The sequence below is a fragment of the Podarcis gaigeae genome, assembly GCF_964106915.1.
Source record: "Podarcis gaigeae genome assembly, chromosome: 15".
Lineage (NCBI taxonomy): Eukaryota > Metazoa > Chordata > Lepidosauria > Squamata > Lacertidae > Podarcis > Podarcis gaigeae.
Window position 1 is genome coordinate 18,525,940 of NC_139692.1, and position 20,653 is coordinate 18,546,592.

Consider the following 20,653-nt stretch of genomic DNA (forward strand, 5'->3'; position numbering starts at 1 on the left):
CGAATCTGACCGGACACAGGTTAGAGCTCAACGTCGAGCATACCAAGTGGCGATAGCGACGGCGAAGAAGACTTTCTTCACCGCCTCTATTGCATCTGCAGAAAACAGCAGCAGGAGACTTTTTCAGGTGGTTCACAATTTAGCAGAACCACCTGCAACATCGGGGCCCAGTACGGGCCACATGTTCTCCTGCAATGATTTTGCAAAGTTTTTTGCAGATAAAATCGCTCAGATTCGGGAAGAAGTAGACTCCACCGTGGGAGCAGGGCTGGGGCGGGAGAGTGCTAGAGTCCTGTCTAGTCAAGTTGTGTAGGATCAATTCCAATCTGTTACCTCCGAGGATGTGGACAGGCTGCTTGGACGAGTGAAGCCAACCACCTGTCTCCTGGATCCTTGCCCATCCTGGCTTATAAAAGCTAGCCGGGAAGGACTGGGCGATGGGCTTCATGGGGTAGTGAATGCTTCCCTCTGTGAGGGAGCCTTCCCAGACCCGCTGAAAGAGGCGGTTATTAAACCGCTTCTTAAAAAAACATCTTTAGATGCGGCCACGATGGCCAATTATCGCCCAGTCTCAAACCTTCCATTCTTGGGCAAGGTGATTGAGTGAGTGGTTGCTGAACAACTCCAGGCACGCCTGGAAGAAGCGGGCCATTTGGATCCCTTCCAGTCGGGATTCAGGCCTCATCATGGGACTGAAACTGCCTTGGTCGCACTGGTTGATGATCTCCGGCGGGCTAGGGACAAAGGTGAGAGCTGTTTCCTAGTTCTGCTGGATCTCTCAGCGGCGTTTGATACCATCGACCATGACATCCTTCTGGACCGTCTTGAGGGGCTGGGAGCTGGAGGCACTGTCATGCAGTGGTTCCGCTCCTTCCTCCTGGGCCGTGTTCAGAAAGTGGTGGTGGGAGATGAGTGTTCAGACCCCTGGGCTCTCACTTGTGGGGTGCCTCAGGGTTCTGTCCTCTCCCCCATGCTTTTCAACATTTACATGCAGCCGCTGGGAGAGATCATCAGGTTTGGGCTGGGTGTTCATCAGTATGCAGATGATACCCAGCTCTACCTCTTTTAAATCAGAACCAGTGAAGGCGGTGAAGGTCCTGTGTGAGTGTCTGGAAGCGGTTGGAGGATGGATGGCAGCTAACAGATTGAGGTTGAATCCTGACAAGACAGAAGTACTGTTTTTGGGGGACAGGAGGCGGGCAGGTGTGGAGGATTCCCTGGTCCTGAATGGGGTAACTGTGCCCCTGAAGGACCAGGTGCGCAGCCTGGGAGTCATTTTGGACTCACAGCTGTCCATGGAGGCACAGGTCAAATCTGTATCCAGGGCAGCTGTGTACCAGCTCCGTCTGGTACGTAGGCTGAGACCCTATCTGCCTGCAGACTGTCTCGCCAGAGTGGTACATGCTCTGGTTATCTCCCGCTTGGACTACTGCAATGCGCTCTACGTGGGGCTACCTTTGAAGGTGACCCAGAAACTACAACTAATCCAGAATGCGGCAGCTAGACTGGTGACTGGGAGTGGCCGCCGAGACCATATAACACCGGTCTTGAAAGTCCTACATTGGCTCCCAGTACATTTCCGAGCACAATTCAAAGTGTTGGTGCTGACCTTTAAAGCCCTAAATGGCCTCGGTCCAGTATATCTGAAGGAGCGTCTCCTCCTCCATCGTTCTGCCCGGACACTGAGGTCCAGCTCCGAGGGCCTTCTGGCGGTTCCCTCACTGCGAGAGGCCAAGTTACAGGGAACCAGGCAGAGGGCCTTCTCGGTAGTGGCACCCGCCCTGTGGAATGCCCTCCGATCAGATGTCAAAGCGATAAACATCTACCTGACATTCAGAAGACATCTGAAGGCAGCCCTGTTCAGGGAAGTTTTTAATATGTGACATTTCAGTGTATCTTTTATCTTTGTTGGAAGCCGCCCAGAGTGGCTGAGGAAACCCAACCAGATGGGCGGGGTACAAATAATAAATTATTATTATTATATTATTATTATTAATGGAATAGTCCTGCTGCCAAGAAACATCGCTGAATGTCTTGCTCTGACCTACGCTGGTAATGTTAGTCAATCAACTTTGATATACATCCCCCACCCGCACCAGGTGTAACGGGGAAAAACTACCTCTGTGAATACAAAGCAGGTTGAAGCGGCACAGCACATAGCTGATGTGTGGACAGCATGTGTACAATCTGTCTAAAAAATACAGTGTGAAGACTGATGGCTAGGCATCTGGTGTAACAGCTTAAGTAATGTGCCCTATTTAAGATGCAGGCTGAGCACGTCAATGCAAAAGCTTGCTAGGCATTTTCACACATTCAGTCACTCTGAAGGCATCAAAGGCCACTCTCTCTAATACAAACTTTTGAATGAGAAGATTTAAAAAAAATAAATCACTTTTGGATGCAAATATAACAACTATTTGTAAAGAGAAAACACCAGCTGTAAAATTTAGTTCTTAGGAAAACTTGCTTGCACACAATATTTTGAAAGAACGAGAATTTATTTTAGAGAAAATAAAAATATAGCTAACCAAGTGCGTTTTTAAAAAATACTATTAACAGTATTGCTTGAGGGAATTTTGAATTATGTAAACCTTTTTTTTTTAAAAGACGGGTGCTTGTTTTTGCAACAATGCCATAAATATGTAAGCCAAAAGGTAACAATGAATCCTTTTATATTAGTGTATATTTGACAAAAATATTATATTTTTTAAAATATGTCCCATTTAGGCATGCAGATAGAGGGTCACAAGTATCTCCCTCCTCTAGCCCCCCCCCCCCAAGATATAAACCCAAACAGCACGGAAGAACAACTGGGGTTCAAGAAACCACGGTTGATTTGGATTAGAGTAAAAGAAAGAGAAAGAGAGAGTGAGTGTGTGTGTATTTCAAGAGAAGTGACAGAAAAATTAAGGTAAGCCACATTTTACTGCTGCTGCAATTGCCCCTTTGTCAATTTTGTTGTAGCTGAAAATGACGAGGGTCTGAATACTTTTCAAAATAAAATACTTTGCTGTGCAGAGCAGACAAGGTTTTTTTTTTTCCCCAAAGAAACAATTTGACACTATCCAGACAATGCATTTATACATTGCAACTTACATGGGTGTTATGTTCCAGAGATTGTTCCTAAAGCCAAAATTGTGTAGTCAAAAGACATTGGGTACAAAGGCAGGTGCGATTACCAAAGTCTTTTTTTTCTGGACGCCTGCTCCCCGCCGCTTTTTTATTATTATTTCTTTTGGCAAGCACGTAAACCTGAATGTGCACGAGTAAAATGTGCACAAGTTGCAGGATTACTGCACTCCAGTTGCTACAGAGATTACTAATGTTCAGACGGAAGCACTGTGAACATAAACAGAAGCTACCGGAAACAATTTAGCTGCAGGATCTTTTTAAAAATGGCACCAAAAGTTCCCATCTCAAAAGTCCCACCATGTTTCAGTATAGGGGGAATCATAGTTAAAGACATTGATGGCATTTCAAATGCACAACTTCAGAAGGATGGATGTCACAAAAATCCACTCTACTGAAAAAGCTCATCTCAGATTTCTGATTAGTTAAAAGCTATTCCAAATTTAGCTGTACTTGCAAGGGGAGGCTAGCAGCTGCACTTCTGGGCAAGACCAGCCAAACACTGTAGGCCAATGGGCCCTCCCCAAAACATTGACTTAATTTAATTTAATTTTAAAGATGAACCAATGCTGCAGGCTGGATGAAATACAGCACTTGGCCCATGGACAAGAAGTTCATGGATACTTACCTTCGTTTCTCCTTTGTATTAAATATCAGTTGTAATGTCTAAACTTTTCTATTCAATGAGGTTTTAAAAAATTATGTCAGCTATAGAAAGGGAATGGACAGAGGCATGCAATGATTTCCTGAGAGGTTTTAATCGCTTAAGTTGTTGGGAAAGTCTTTTTACGATACTGTGGGCTCTCTTGCTCGTAATATAAAAATCAAACGACTCTCAATGAAAGCGGCTGGACAAATTAACACATCATTCAATACAAATCATCAAGTCATCCAGCAAAATTGTTTCACTCTTAATATCTGAACAGGCTGCATGTTTGCTTAATACAAGTATTTAAAAGCAACATTTATTCCAGTAGAAAAACACTGTTACCAATATTTCCATGTGCCTTTGAGCCTTCTACTCTGTGGCATTCATTTTTTCCATGGGATTACTTACTACCAGAACCACCTCAGGGGCTCTCTTCCTTTCTCAATAACACTCTACAAAAATACCAATGTTCATTTTAAAATACAACCAAAGCGGCACCTTTTTTTCCCCCTTACAAAATTAACTACATTGATTTCTCTTTTGCTTGTTTAAAAGCGTGGCACCTTCTCTTTTTTCCCCTAAACCCTGAGAGAAAGTTAATACAATTGAAACGAAGCCACTTCTCACGAAATACATACTGCAGGTGATTTTTATAAAACGATTTTTAAAAAGCAACTCGTGCAGTTACTCGTTGCAAGCTCTCTGTAAAAAAACGATTTCTTAAAAAGGAAAGAGCCACTCCATTTCGCCAAGGAAAGGTATGCAAAATCTGCTCTGAATACTTGCTAGTGGCGGGAGGGGCGCCATTTGCCATCTCGGTAGTTCTCCCTCCGGTTATCGTAATCGTGACTCCAGCCTCCATAGTGCCTGTCATCGTGACCATATTCCTCCCGAATGCCCCTGAAATGATGCTCCGAGCCATAGTCGCTGGGGCGCTGAGGTTCCCGGCTGCTATAATGCCTGCTTTCAGTAGGATACGGATGGGAGCTCACTCTGTTCTTGCGCTGGGCGGCACTTGTCTCTGAGCGCCACTGCATGGATGAAGCTGACGACTGGGTGTACGAGTAACTCGGGTGGTGCCCTGGCGAAGCAAATCCGGATGGCTCCGGGTGCAAGGAGTTGTGCCTGCCACTGTACTGCGACTGCTGCCACATATTATTCATCTGGAAACAGAAAGTGCTTCTGTTAAGAAGAGGCATGGCCAATAGTTAGGGGTGATGATGATGATTTGTTCAATTCCTTACTTGCCCTTCACCATAAGGTCCCAGAGTGGCAGTGTAAAAATACAAATCAGTTAAAACTGTTTACATTAGAAAGAATAAGGCTGGTTCTAAGAACATCTCTCAGGTTGAGAGGTGTAGTCCAGCAACATCTAAACAGCCACAGTGTGCAGCTGCCAGACTGGTGAATGAGAGCAGCTGCCAGGACTATGTAAGCCCAGATCTACATTGGCTTCCAGTACTTTTCTAAACAAATCCTTTCCTGCCTATTTCCTGCTAACAGCCAAACAAAGAACTCTCACCACTGCTTGTCTCTGGAGGTTATCTGGGGATGAGAAGGACCTCTGCACAGCTGGCGACTCTGTTGAGATGTTATCCACATTCCTCTCATACCTGCTAAGTGAAAACCAGAAGTCAGTTGCCCAGAAGAAGTCTCAGATCATGGAATTCTGCACCAACAGTAATCACAGTCAACAGTATTCAATTGAAGAAAGTTATACTGATGATCAAGGGTCTGGAAACCAAGCCTTATGGAGGGCTTTGGGTATGTTTAGCCTGAAAAGAGGTGACAGTGAAGAGATAAGATAGCCATCTTCAAATACCTGAAAGGCTGTCACATGGAAGATGGAGCACACTTGTTTTCTCCTGCTCTGGAGGGTAGGAGCCAAACCAGAATCACAATTCTGTGATTCTGTGACTAAACATCTGGAAGAACTTTCTGATGGTTGGAGCTCTTCAACAGTGGAAAGGACTCCACCAGAAGGTGGTAGACTCTTCATTGGAGGTTTTTAAGCAGAGGTTGGATGGTCATCTGCCATGGATGTTTTAGATGAGATTCCTACATTGCAGAAGGTTGGACTAGATGACCCTCAGGGTCCCGTCCAATTCTATGATTCTACTATAGGTATTTGCGCATGGTTTTCCCATGCATGGGGGAAAACAGGTATCATGAAAATAACCAGGAAGCAAAGCACCAGGTAAACACTGGCATTAGCAGCTTTATGATTATAGCTATATTTCTATCCTACTCATTCTCATAGACATAGACGGTTATTTGTTCTCCTAGCCTCAGAACAAGGTTGTGAAATAAGCGAGGCTGAATGACAGAGATTGTGATTGGCTCAAGGTCACCCAGTTTGTGGCTGAGTGGGAGATCTGAACCTGGGTCTCCCTGGTTGCAGCAGAACACTTTTAATCTAACCACTACATCATACAGTTTTCCTTTGATCCATCATCGTAAACTGTTATTGAATATATATTTTTATAAGCAGAGTATAACTGAGCAATCTGTTTTCAGTTCATCTTCATTTTTATAACTGACACACTTGTCAAAGCAATACAGAAACACAGATTGCAAGCCTCAGGAGGTTTCTAGTAACAGCTTCTTTAATCTACTCTGCATCTCAATTTAGAAAATTCTGAAAAGACTCACAAGCTTTCCCTAATGGAAACTAATTTGCTTGTCCATCTGTTGCTTTAGAAACAAAATTCCTGATGTGCCACATCAAAGTTCTCAATGCCATTTGATTTTTGTAGCTGCTCTAGAAAGAAAAGCTAATAATAGTAATATCTTCTCTCAGCACTAGAATTCAGTTCATATTATTCTTTCCCACTTAAAGACAAATAATAAACATAAAGGTAGAAAGGGAAGCTCAGACATAGGCTATTGTATTATGCCCACTTTGGAAAACAGTCACAGAATTTACCATATGGTAATGAATGCTAAGAACACAATCCTACGCACAATTAGTCAGAAGCAAGTCCCACCAAGTTCAATGGGGTTCACTCCCTAATAAGCTGCAATTCTAAATGTACTTAAATGATTTACCACAGGCTTCCTAAAACTGGTGCCCTTGAGATCTTTCAGACTCAGGGTTGTAGTCCAAAATATGTGGAGGACACCAGGTTGGGGGAAGTCTGGTTTAACATTAAGAACTTACCTGCTACTGGCAGTTGTTGTTGGAAGTTGTTGTATACTGGAGGGGCTTCCATTAGCATATCCAGAATAAGGTGAATTGTTATCTTGAGATGCATGACTGCTCCCTAAAGGTAAAAAGATGTGTTTGAAGTGTAACTAAAACAAGTCATTTACACTGAGAAAGGTTAAGCCGACGCAAGATGCTAACAGATTGAAAACATGGCACATTACTTAATGGGCTCTGGAGTATCACACTAGAGAACCATTAAGACATACAAACAGATTTCCAAAACAAGTGTTGCAACCTACTGGAATACCCAGTGGTGAAGATGCAATCGAGATGCAATGCTAAGGACACTAAACTTAAGTTAATTGCAGATGAAACTCAGCTTTCCTAAAGTGAAAAACTTTGGACACTACTTCAAACAGTCCAAATAAGCACCAAATAGTGTTTTCATTTCCTTTATTTAAAAGAATTTTTAGCAATTCCAAGGAATTACACGTGAACTCAATCCAAGTCAAGGCTTGGATTGAGAACCAGCTTGAGTGCCGGGGCTCATTTCAGAAATAATCTGAATTGATAAAATAATGCTTCTAGACACGTGCAAAGTGCATTCCTCTGGGATCATAGGAGCTCAAAATACACACAGATCTGTTCTCAACTGAAAAGGGTACAGCAGATGCGTAGAATGTGTGGACCTCCAGATATTTAAACTACAACTCCCATCAGCCCCAGCTAGCATAGCCAATTGTCAGTGAGGATGGGATTTGCAGTTCAGCAACATATGGAAGGCTAAAGATTATCCAAAGCTGGAGTAGGACATCCCTTCTAAAAATGGATGGTTTGTCCCCAAACAACAAACTCTTTTGAGAAGTGTGTTTCAACATCTTTTAAAGTTCCTTTTAAAAAAGATTCTAAGCGATTGTCTTCCAAAAACTGACAGAAAGCCCCCTTCAAATGAGTTAGCTCCTCAAGATAGCATACAAATATGCAGCAGCACTATGAACACAAGAGTGGTTTACAGGCTCAGTGAAATTTTAATCTGATATATAATTCAACACAAAAAATGCACACAGAATAAAAAGTTTTACACATCAGAATTTTAAGCATAAAAGGAATATGAACCCCCTTCAATTTTGCCTAGATGACCTAGGCTGTTTTAAAGGCTTTGTGGATACCTGATCGAAACTGAATTTTGAGAGGTCTCCCAAAAAGTTTGATCCCATTAAGTAGATTCATGCCATAGGGGACAGATTCTTCATGTTTGAAATTCACAAATGCAAACTGCTTTGGTTTCCCATCCCTGTCCTTCGGAATCTTTACTTTAATGACTGGACCTGCCTGCAAACCAAAAAACAAAACATTAAAATAAAAAAATGAAGCAACTTTCCCTTGAAGGTTATTTAGTTGCATGCACCTGCATTCTAAGGTAAACCTGTATTTGCATTCAAGTACAGTGTAGGGTGTTACCAATTAAATGAAAGATATGCACTGTCAGGCAGGTTCTAAAACAACTTTCTTAATAGTTGACATTTTACAATTTTACTCTCCAAAGGACTGGAGAGTAGAACATAGTCCTAGATTCACCAGGCAGGTGAAGGTGGTTCAAACTAGGTAATGGTCAGTTTACTGCTGGTCTCATCACTTCAGGTAGGTGCTATGAAGGTAGAAAAGTACATGCCCCCATGTGAATCCAGAGCCATCAGGTCTGGGTGGATGTACAAGATGGCCACAGGGACACCAACTTGGGTTCCATGATGCAAGAATTGCAGAAGAGAAATGTAAATAAAACAAAAATAAACGACTTTGGTTGGTACTCAATACTCTCCAGGGAAGAAACCCACAGCAATGGATTCAGCCACATGCCAGCATGGAACAGAAAGTTAACGTGCACTGTGAACCTCCTTCCACTCACAAGCATGCACCCCCAAAAGCAGAGGAAAACTCATTCACTTTTCAACCATGCTGATTTTACGTAAGCAAGGAGCATTGAAGCATTCCTTTCAAGTTAGCCTCAAAATGTCTTTCTACGGATCCATTATTAACTTTCTTTGAGAACATTACAATCACCCTCACCCAATAGAAATGGACATAGATATTGAGAAGAAGAGGAGGGCAGTTTTTCAGGAAGCCTACAAGCTGTGCATGAAAGCAACAACCCTCCCCCTATTTACTCCCTCACAGTTTGGCATCAAGGAATATCCTGAGCTCCGACTCAGTTATTGGAACTAACAGACCAGTTCTCAAGGACTTCATCTAATCTCCTCTGAATGTCACTGAATGTCACTTTTGTGTGTGTTCTAAACTTATAGCCAATCTACTTAATCATAAGACCCCAGGTTCCAGCATTATGAAAGTGGTTGGAACAGTTCCCTAGGTGCTTTTGCCACTCCATGCCTACATCTATAAATGTCTATTGTAGCCTTTTGTTCTATACAGAGATGTCCAGGCACTTGAGCCTTGTAGGAAAGATGTACGAACAGCCAACCGTGTCCTTGTCAAACCTTTTCCAGCTCTACAATTTCTTCTTCTTCTAGATAGGAGCAGCCAGAGAACGGTATACACCACATTCCGAATGCAACTGCACTATAAAAGACATGACAATTCTGGCTGTCTTACTTTCACAGCAAATGTGAATATAAACAAATGTGATGGCACAGGACGATGTGGCAACTTTTTGCTTACACGTATGCAGAGCCTGACATCAATAGCCCTTGCATCTTGAAACAAGGGTTCCACTACCTCTTAAAATTAGGTCTAGGATAGCTTCCCCTCAAGTCAGCTCTATGACTAACTGTTTCAAGGCAGAGTTGCTCACAATCTACACATTTTGCCTCCTGGTTGTAACCTGAAGTACCGTTAGACAGCCTAGACAAACATGACAGAGACAACCCATTATTACAACACATTCCCCATTTCTTTCTCCCCCTCAAGACCACCCTTGGCATTTTGCTCAGGGGATGAGACTACATCCCCAAAACTAAATTAGTTTTCAGGACTGGTACATCCAAGGTGGTGCTATAGGACGAATTTCCAGTTCATGAAACATTATGCTTCCCTTGATATATAGAGCTAAACCATCCCCAGCCTACCTTTCCTGTTTATGCACCTCCTGGGTTACCACTGAAGTTGCCCTTTTCTGACAAGGCGCCCAGATCAAAAGCGCATTTCTGTTCATTTTGCTTTTGTTGTCAATTCTGCAAGCTGCTTGTTGTTGTTTTAATGTTCTGATACTTATTTTTAAATCCTGCCGATCTCACCCATCCACCCCGAAGGTCCCATTTTTCGGGCAGAAAAACAGCTAACAGTCAAACCTGTTTGCCGCCGGCGTTTTACCTTTAGAAGAATTCGCACCTTGCCTTGTTTTAAGAGGGAAACGGAGGGAAGGAGAGCATCCCAGGGGGCTTTTCGCCTTGCAAGGGCTTCTGAACGAAGCAAAGCGAAACGGAAACCCGTTCAAAGGTAAAGGAAAGCGAGGCAGGCGAGACCCAAACAAAGCCAATGACTCCCCGTCTCCCTTCCCGGATCCGTTTTCGCTCGCAGCGACACCAAGGAGATGCCAGTCTTCTTTCAGGGCAGCCCCCGCTCCTCTATAGCTCCTGGGCATGTGCAGAGGGTCCGCGCATTAAAACGCAGGCAAAAGGAAACGCCCCCCTCCCCGCACATACAGCAAGGCCGGCGCCCCCTGCGAGGTAGGCCGCTCTGAGCCCCGGCCCCTCTCCGCGGCCGAGTCAAGCCAGGAGGTGAGGCCCTGCGCGCCCCGTTACCTGGTGGAAGAGCTCGAAGAGCAGCTCCTCGGTGACTTTGGGGTCGAGGTTCCCCACGAAGAGGGTCCGGTCCGCCTCGGCCGCCGCCGCTCCCATCTCCTCAGCTCGCAGCCGGCTGCTGAACTGCGCAGGCGCGCGCGTCCGGCCCAGCCGAAGGGAGGAGAACCGCCCCCGCGGTCACTGCAATTCAGGCCCGCGGGCCTCTCGAGTGCGCAGGCGCCGATCCGGGCCTTGGGCGTGACGGGCTATTAGTCTCACTCCGCATGCGCTTCTCTGTTCCTTCCTCGGTGCCCAGAATTGTGCCCTCGACGGCTCAACTGCGCACGCGCAATACTCTCGGGACTGTGATTGGGTATTCCTTAATTATTGCTAATATATAACGTTCAGCCTTAAATGCGAACCTGCTTCTGCAGCGTATCAAAAAAGCCTAATACTCGCGCCGAAGGGAAAGCACAAGTCGTTTCTAAGATACTTAAAAGGCGACGGCAAGCGAGAAGGGACAAATCGAGAGATTGACCGATCTTCTTTCCCTTTTTCGCTGCGAGACAATGTGCCGCCCCCTTATTTACACAAGCAGTTCCAAGGCTGCAAACTTCAACCACGGTGTGCATCGTCCCGGTCCGTTTCAAAACGTGAAAATTCGGAAACAAAAGTTGTTCAGCTATTTTTGGTGGGGTAGAGAGGGAAGCAGAGTTGAGCTTTTTTCTTTTTTTCCTTTTGCCAAAGTTGTACTTTTTGCGCTATTTTTTTAAGGAAATTTGTCCCAAAATGCAACACTTCCTTCATACGCCTGGGTTTTCCTGGACATTTTACCTGATTTTTTGGAAATTCAACCTGGCCGCTATTTTTCACCGGTGAATCCCGTATGTGTCTGGGAAATTCCGGACATACGGCAGCCCTAACTGGACGTGCATGAGAATTGGGTTTGATTTTGAATCCCCCAGAGGAAGGGTCAGATAGAGCAAGACAGATCCTTCGACCCTGTTGCAGACACCCCAAAGAGATCCTCAATGCCACCCCTAGGTGTCTGCCTTGTGTTGTCTTTATTTATGGCTTCCGTCCACGGTGCTGCATAGCATGAGAGACAGGGGAAAACAGACAAGACACAAGATGTAGAGGAAAACAGCCGACCCTGGTGCCTTATGCTAAGAATTTATAGCATCTTTTGTTACTATTATGTTCCATGACCTGGTCTCTGATGAGAGGTGGGCCCTGCCCTCCAGGAACCCTGGGAAGAGAAATTCATGGTGACAATTTCCATTTCCTCCTGGAAGTTCCTATAAAGGCAATCCTTGTGTGGAATGTAGCAGAGCTGTAGTATAGATGGGCAGGAGGGAGCTGGGTCATAGACTGAGTACCCACTGAAGTATTTTTCTCCCAAAGGCTGAGTTGCCTGAGGCACATGAATTTATCATATAGTGTTCACCAGACACAAAGGTATTTGTGGAGGCCCACACAACTGCCCTGCAAATGTCAGTGATGGGAAAACTTCCTCTATATGTGGCTGATGGGGCTGCTCCCTGAGGCAGTCCCCTTGGAAGGGACTTCCCCAAGGCCTAATAGGTCTAGGCCAGACATGGTCAAACTTTGCCATCCAGATGTTTTGGGACTACAACTCCCATCATCCCTAGCTAACAGGACCAGTGGTCAGGGATGATGGGAATTGTAGTCCCAAAACTTCTGGAGGGCCAAGTTGGACCATGTCTGGCCTAGGCAATAGTCTCCTTAAGCCACTTGGAAACAGCAGAGGTGAATACTTTCCATCCCAGTGTGACACCCCCAAACAAAACAAGCAGAGCTTTTGATTTCCTGAATACTGCTGTTCTGTCTAGGTAGAAGCAGAGAGCCCTGAGGACATCCAAGGTGTGCCTTGCCTTAGCCAAGCTGCTAGGAGGCAGTAAAAGGAGCAGAACCTGGAAGGAAGAAGCTTTTAATTAAAGACACACAATCCCCAAGAAGCTTCAGCACCTGTACTGTACACACTTGAGAGGCTGGTGCTGCAATTGCGTTTCATTGCCAGCTGGTGGTGATGGAGAACAAGCAATAAATCATCTTTTGAAAAGGCCCAAGGAGACAGAAAGAAAACAGGTGGCTCCCATCTGCCTCCCCTGACATTCCTCTCCCAGCAGAAAACAAATCACTAGCGAGCCAGGGCAGAGGAAGCTGGACGGCAGCAGCTGTCAAGCAATAAAAAGCTGAGTCTCTACCTAAAAGGCAAGATGCAGGAGTGTTGGGAGAGAGGCCCTAGGAAACTTGCGAGTAGAAGGGAATAGATGTTGGAAGAAGAACACGACAGAGAAGCTAGGATGAAGACTGGTCTGGGTCTGATCAGCCAGAGAAGAATGTGCTTAATTCCGGGGGTAACCCCCAGCGAGGAGCGACTAAGGAAATACAGTGGTACCTCGGGTTACATACTCTTCAGGTTACAGACTCCGCTAACCCAGAAATATTACCTCGGGTTAAGAACTTTGCTTCAGGATGAGAACAGAAATCATGCAGTGGCGGTGCAGCAGCAGCAGGAGGCCCCATTAAGCTAAAGTGGTGCTTCAGGTTAAGAACAGTTTCAGGTTAAGAACAGACCTCCAGAACAAATTAAGTCCTTAACCCGAGCTACCACTGTATGCCGTGTGGGAAGGTGAAGGGAGACAATGGGGTCTAGAGAATTAGGCAGGAGTATAGGAAGGAAGTCCCATGGACTGCAAGAAGATCAAACCTATCCATTCTGAAGGAAATCAGCCCTGAGTGCTCACTGGAAGGACAGATCATGAAGCTGAGGCTCCAATACTTTGGCCACCTCATGAGAAGAGAAGACTCCCTGGAAAAGACCCTGATGCTGGGAAATATTGAGGGCACAAGGAGAAGGGGACAACAGAGGACGAGATGGTTGGATAGTGTTCTCGAAGCTACCAGAATGAGTTTGACCAAACTGCGGGAGGCAGTGGGAGACAGGAGTGCCTGGCACGCTCTGGTCCATGGGGTCACAAAGAGTCGGACACGACTAAACGACTAAACAACAACAACATAGGAAGGAAAGCCCCACACGTTGGAAATAAAAATAGAAAAGGGCTCCTGTGAAGAAAAGGGGATTTCCAAGCCCCATTGGTAAACGACCCACTTGGCAGTCTCAGAGGCCTCTGGCCAATTGGGTAAAATAATCTCTCCTGTTCCAGAGAAAAGGAGAAGCACTATCTTGCATGAGCAGCTGTGATGCGGCAGTGTAAAAGACCACAGCAGTGTTTGGTTGTGACCGGAAGACGGGCCTATTAAAGACACAGAAGTCATAATGCTGACACTGAAGATCAGATGTACATTACAGGTCCCCCAAATCAGGAATGCAACCACGCACTAGAAGCCCAGGAGTGGAACAAATGTGGGTCGCAGGTTACCTGCGGGAGGTTTTCACCCACATCCCAATGCCAGCTCTTCGAACAAGACCCTCTCCCACAATAAGTCCTACTCCACAGTGCTTGTTCACACATTGCACTGAAGATTGGTACAAGCTGTCTCTGCACATGTGCAACTGTTTCTTTGAGTGTGCACTTGTTGATTTGCATAGCTCAACTATTGTGGACACTCAGGTTGCGAATGTGATCCGTGCGGGAGGCACGTTCACAACCCACAGCACAGCATCTGCGCATGCGCGGTTTGCGATTCGGCGCTTCTGCACATATGCAAAGCATGATTTAGTGTTTCTGCTCATGTGCAAGCACCGAAACCTGGAAGTAACCCGTTCCGGTACTTCCGGGTTTTGGCGCTTCCATAACCCGAAAACGCAGAACATGAAGCGTCTGTAACCCAAGGAATGACTGTATTATGTACCAGACTATACACTCATTGAACCTTATGTGTGAATAACTGGACAAGTGTACAGTCCAACTGTTGTGGACACAGATTGTGGGTAAAGGACCCCGAAGAAGATCACAATGAAAGCCAAATGAGACAAGCGACTGCTCTCACAGCCAGTAGACCTGAAGTACAGCAAAACAAAACAGATAGTCGGTAGATCTGTTGAAGCCTAGTAGACCTGCGGAAGCCAGTACAAGAAGGGAGATCTCCTGTTTAAAATGAATAATCCATGCCCCCTGGTCGACCGGATTGGCCGGCTGGGGGCCATGACGCGGGGTTTCGCCAGCCCCCGCTGTGTGTGGAGGCCATATGGTCTGACCGCAACACCGCCCCACCAGGAAGTGGCACAGCTTTCCCATTCCAACAACAGTTTGTACATTTTTTTAACGATAGTTTCTCATTATTTTCCAACAAATCCTTTTCAAACCTTGACAGTTCTTTACTGAAACCCAATCCTCTGACCAACCTAAATCATTGAGTAGGTGGTATTGTAACCAATCTGTTAACAAATGTCTTATATCCTCAATTTTTTTTCACCTTCAATTGGTTTCCTACTTCGGTTAATAGCTCTTTGTAAGTTGCCCATTCACTTTCCTTTTTTTAAAAAAACACTAATATTGCTTCTAATGGTGATAACCACCATGGAGTTCTACCTTCTAAAAGATTTTTAAATTTTTCCCATATAGCATAAATTGATTTTCTTACCACATGGTTCAGGAATCCCTTATGTACTTTGGTTTTCCCATACCAAAGATACACATGCCATCCAAACTACCCTCTCCCTGCCCAGTTGAGAAAACAAAGTCCAGAGTATGGCCTGCCACATATATTGGGCCAATGACATGTTGGGACAGCCCCCTGGTCGTCATGGCAGCCATGAAGTCCTGAGCCACCCCAGAGACAGTCACCTTGGTATGGATGTTGAAGTCCCCCAAACCATCAGCTTGGGAGTCCTCAACACTGCCTCTGAGACCAGCTCTGTCAGTTCAGGCAGGGAGACTGCTGGGCAGTGAGGTGGGCAATAAACCAGAGGAATCTCTCATCTGTTCTGATTGCCCAGTGCCAGGAATACACACTCTAGATTCCCCCCACAACTGGAAAGAGATCCTGGAGAGAGAGAGACGGAATCTCTGTAGACTACAGCAACTCCCCGTCCCTGATCCTCCAGTCTGCCCTGATGCTGCCCTGAGTACCCAGGTGGGCACAGATGGGGGTGAGATCATGGTTTTTGGAGGTCTTATTCAGAGCTGACCTGGCATTCAGCAACGGCAGCCACAGACCTCAAGGCTGGCTGGTAGGACAACCACAATTCCCCAGGTTGGAGGAATTGTCGACCAAGTACTCAGAAGGATAAATTCCCCAGGATTTTGGGGGAACCTGATGTAAATTAAACCAAGCAAAACTCTCTGGGATGCCAATTCAGAAGGGTTCTGCTTTCCCAGCCCATGGGTTGGCCTCAGCGTACTGCCAGCACCCTCCCAGTCACCCCTCCCTGCTCTCTTCCTCCCCAGATATAACTGCGTTCATTGTGCAATTTTGATTTCCTTGCTTTTTAAAGAGCTGTTTCTAAGTCCTGCACTGGTCTCTGAGCTTGGGAGCATCAGACAGGTGTTCATTCCCAGTGGCTACTCCCCCAGCGTGGGATAAGACTGAAGTCAAGCTTTTGCTGGCATCAGTGTTTTTGGTCAAAGCCCAGCAGCAGAGAGAGCAATTCAAGACAAGATCACCTCTGAAGATGGAAGCATCCCAGAGAAATGTTAATTCGTACCTTGCCCTTTCTATCTTCAACCTGCTGTGTTGCTGTCTGCCACTTGGAATCGCAGCTCTCGTCTTCTCTCTCCAGGTGAGTCTACTTTGGGGTTCTTTGCCTCACTCTGCAGAAGAGAATGCTGAACATCCAGCTCTTAAAAACATCCATCGGGCAGAGGAGGGATGTTTGCATTTATATGTGCACATGTGTGAATGTTTAGTATGCTTGTGCGTACTTTATGCACAGTGTCTTCCTCCACTAAAAATCCCAACAATTTCCTCAACATGAAACGTTTGATCACAGATTACTAACTGCCCTGGAGAATGGATTTGTAAAAGGGCTTTGCGTTTTTGAGTGTGGGGTGGTTTGTGTCTGGATGTTGTGGAGGGCTTTTGGTGTTGGCAGGCATGAAAATATTTGTTAAAGACGCAAGCCAGCGTAGTAGATTGCTTTGCAAATTAAGGACATTCATGAATTTTGGAATTTCTAGTAGATTTTATCTGTCCTCTCCCTTTTTTTAATTCTCTGTAAAAGTTTGGTGCAGGGATGGAAGATGCCAATATTGGTTGTTGGGAACAACACACATTTCTATTAGCAGCTTTCAGTACCATCAACCGTGGTATCCTTCTGGACCACGCTGGTGGGATGGGACTTGGAGGCATACTTCTACAGTGGTTCTGTTCCTTCCTGGAGGAGTGAACCCAGAAAGGGGGGGGCCTCCTGTTTGACACCTTGGACATTGGCTGTGGGGTCCCTCAGGGTTCTGTTCTGTTCCCTATGCTATTTATCAACTGCATGAAACTACTGGGAGAGGTTGTTCAGAGCTTCAGGGTTGGGTGTCATCAATATGCTGATGACACCCAGCTCTATTTCTCCTCCCCACCTGAATCCACAGAAGTTGTCTTGGTGTTTGTCATCAGTGACTAGATGTGAGTGAGCAAATGGAAACTTAATCCATACAAGACAGAGCTGCTGTTAGTCAGTCAGAAGGCAGAACAGGGAAGAGGGATTCAGCCTGTGCTGGCTGGGGTAACACCCCCCCTGAGACCGAGAAGAGATAGGATAGTCATCTTCAGGCATCTAAAGAGCTGTCACATGGAAGAGGGAACAAGCTTGTTTTCTCCTGCTCTGGAGGGTAGGACTCGAACTCATGGCTTCACATCACAAGAATGGAGATTCCAACTAAACATCAGGAATAACTTTCTGATGGTAAGAGCTGTTTGGCAGTGGAACAGACTCCCACGAGAGGTGGTGAACTCTCCTTCCTTGGATGTTTTTAAGCAGAGGTTGGGTCACCAGCTGCCATGGATGCTTTAGTTGAGATTCCTGCATTGCAGGGGGTCAGACTAGATGACTTCCAGGGTCCCTTCCAACAATACAGTTCCAGCATTCTTTGATTCTAAGACACAGCTTTGCAGTTTGGAAAAAGATGGATCAATCTCTAATCAAATTGTAAATGTTTAATGCTTTGCCCTAAGCCACTGGCCAAGGGTGGGGTGTGGGGTGTTTCTTAAACCCCACTCTGGCAGGGTTTGAAAAACAAAAGTACTCTCCCTGCCCGCATGCCAAACACACACACACACACACACACACACACACACACACACACTGTTCTTGGCTTGCGGAGCTGTCTGGTGTGTCTGCTGCAAATGAGAGAATCAGAACCAGGAGAAAGAGTTTACAAAATGCCACTTGGGAATCCATTTTGCAACTTTTTGGAGACTGGAGGGCTGGAAGCGATTTCACAATACAGTTAAAAGATGCACAAAACAATTGCGTGCCTAAAAACAGTTGAAACAACTGCACCCATCAGGAACAGTTTCAAACTCAATACAGATGCTAACTATTTCATTAGGAAGGGGGGTGGGAAATCACTCGAGCTTAACAGATGCTCGCCTTTTGCAGTCTTGGTGGCTTAGAAAAGAGAACCTCTGCATATCCCTAGGACTAGCCTCTCTCTAAGGCTGCGGGCAGCCTGTGATCTGTCAGGCAGTGTTGGGCTTTGCCACTTGGCCTCACTGGGAAGGGCTGCAACTCACTGGTAGAGCGATGGCATTGCTTGCCATGGATCCCAGGAGCATCACTGGGAAGGGCTGGAGAAGATTCCTGTTGAAACCATGGAGCACTGTTAGCTAGTCTGTCTCAACCAGTCTTGGTGCCCTCCTGGTGTTTTGGACTACAACTCCATCAGTCCAGCAACCAAGAGAGTCTGGAGGGCACCAGGCAGGGCTTCAGTGGCCACTTCCTTCCCTCCTCCTCCTGCTGTGGAGGAGGGGGTCGAAGCAGCCTCTCACTAGTGGCACTGCCAACAGAAGGAAAAGGAGGAGCTGCCGACCACTGAAGCCATGTGGCCACCATGTTTGCCTCCACCCCCAGCTCCTCCTGACGTCCTGACATCATGCGTACGACTTTGCAGAGGGCCTTTTTGATAGTGGCACCCACCCTGTGTAACCCCCTCCCATCAGATGCCAAGGAAATAAACAATTCTTTGACTTTTAGAAGACATCTGAAGGCATCCCTGTTTAGGGAAGTTTTTAATGTTTGATGTTTTATTACTTTATTATCATTATTATTAATATTCTGTTGGGAACTGCCCAGAGTGGCTGGGAAAACCCAGCCAGATGGGCGGGGTATTAATAATAATAATAATAATAATAATAATTCCTCCCTGAATCGCCCTCGCAAGCTAGCACCTCTGCTTCCTGGAGCTGATAACCGGATGTTATTACAGAGGTGGATTTAGGGGAGCATGACCGGTGGCAAGAGTCATCATCATCATCATCATCATCATCATTTTATTTGTATGCCGTCTTTCCACAGTTAAAACAATGCTCAGGGCAGCTTACAATATGAAAAGATTTACATAGTTACAAACATAGCAAAGTAGTCATAAAAATAAATAAAACACATCAACAACTACATAACCAAACCGAACAATTTCCACATAAAAAAGAGCCCCACCCTGCATAATCAATCACATGATGCAGTGCGCACATACCATTTGAATGAGAATGCCCATTGACTTTGTGGGGGCCCAGCTCCCTCAAATATTTTATTGTGGGGGCTGAAGGTGGCTTCTATGGCAGGTGCTGATCTCCAAATGCATGACAACAGACCAGTTAGGCATACTTTCCCCCTGGGGAAGGTGTTCTAGCTTAAGCCACTCTGAGCCCTGATTTCTCTCTCCTTCCCCAGGCGAGAAATGCCAGCAACGAAGGAAACATCAATCAAGCCGCAAGCTCTTCCCGCACGGCCCGCATCCTGAATATCATTGGGATTGTCATTGGAGCAATTATGTTTGTGATTATTATAGTGATTGTTGCTGTCAGTTCAAAAAATAAACACTAAGAGGAGATGTCCCTCACGCTTCCTCTCAGAGAGTGCTCCTGTGATGGCCCTTGGGAGTGGATGCAGCGTATTCTTACAAGGGCGTCCTGATCCAAGTAGTCACGATCCACCAGCAAAATCGTCAGTTCAAAGGGACAATGCTACAAAGCCGCAGTTTTTCTGAAAGGGGAGGGCTCTTTTATACTATCTCTAATTAATTGCTTTGCTTTCTTTTTGAGGGGGGGGGGAAACCCACCCTACTCAATCATGCTTTGCATGCTTCGAGAGCATGGTGACATGTAACCCAATAAAACAAATGAATGAACAGATGATTCTTGCTGCGTGTTATCCTTTCCTTCCCTAGCAACTAGAGAACCGGTGGAAAGTTGGTTTGTTCGGTTTATTTAGGTGGTGATGTTCGTCAGTGTGCTTCAGTTTCACATCAGTCAAACGATCCAGGCGGTAGCTGCATCAATGCAGCGAGCGCATTAATATTATTATTCATTTCTTGTTTATACCACATTGTATTTTTAAGGGGGGAAAATCTCAAAGCAGTTTACAACACATTAAAACACCAACGGCTACATAATTAACAGGAAACTAAAATATTATCTTAAAGGTAAAATGTTGCAAAGGAGGTCAGCTACAGAATGCACATTTAACATAGCAAAGTTAACAAACAAAATTCAAAAGAAAACATTACCAAAGGATGTCAAGTATAAAATGTGCATTTAAAACAGCATAGTTAGCAAGAGATTAAAATACAGTGGTACCTTGGGTTACATATGCTTCAGGTTACATACGCTTCAGGTTACAGACTTTGCTAACCCAGAAATAGTACCTTGGGCTAAGAACTTTGCTTCAGGATGAGAACAGAAATCGTGCAGTGGCAGCAGGAGGCCCCATAAACTAAAGTGGTGCTTCAGGTTAAGAACAGTTTCAGGTTAAGAACGGACCTCCGGAACTAATTAAGTACTTAACCTGATGTACCACTGTATTCTACGTCAGTAGGGAGTTCAAGAGTGTAAGTGCTGCTACACTAAATT

The 20,653-nt window shown here is 45.4% G+C and overlaps 2 protein-coding genes and 1 long non-coding RNA gene across 4 annotated transcripts in view; 2 read left to right on the forward strand and 1 right to left on the reverse strand.

Moving 5' to 3' along the window:
- The window catches only part of CADM1 (cell adhesion molecule 1), a 592,123-nt gene extending 590,246 nt beyond the window's left edge, over positions 1-1,877 (forward strand). The window contains exon 9 of the mRNA XM_083714060.1: positions 1,650-1,877. Within this exon, the coding sequence (XP_083570186.1) occupies positions 1,650-1,876 (227 nt within the window). The 3' untranslated portion in view covers position 1,877. The remainder of the gene's footprint in view (positions 1-1,649) is intronic.
- A 1,991-nt stretch (positions 1,878-3,868) lies between these two features.
- RBM7 (RNA binding motif protein 7) lies at positions 3,869-10,921 on the reverse strand. 2 transcript variants are annotated; one of them, XM_083714131.1, is made up of 5 exons: positions 10,685-10,921; positions 8,096-8,258; positions 6,939-7,041; positions 5,301-5,391; positions 3,869-4,941 (listed from the first exon to the last, which is right to left on the reverse strand). In XM_083714131.1, the coding sequence occupies exons 1-5, from the start codon at positions 10,778-10,780 to the stop codon at positions 4,564-4,566; spliced, it is 831 nt and encodes a 276-aa protein (XP_083570257.1). In that variant the 5' UTR covers positions 10,781-10,921; the 3' UTR covers positions 3,869-4,563. The 2 variants fall into 2 exon arrangements, with proteins under 2 accessions (XP_083570257.1, XP_083570256.1); XM_083714130.1 differs by having other exon boundaries at positions 5,301-5,394; positions 10,685-10,893.
- Positions 10,922-16,068: 5,147 nt separating this feature from the next.
- LOC310832810 lies at positions 16,069-19,939 on the forward strand. The gene is made up of 2 exons (XR_014558452.1): positions 16,069-16,373; positions 19,476-19,939. It is a non-coding gene; the product is annotated as an uncharacterized lncRNA (long non-coding RNA).
- The last annotated feature ends 714 nt before the right edge of the window (positions 19,940-20,653 follow it).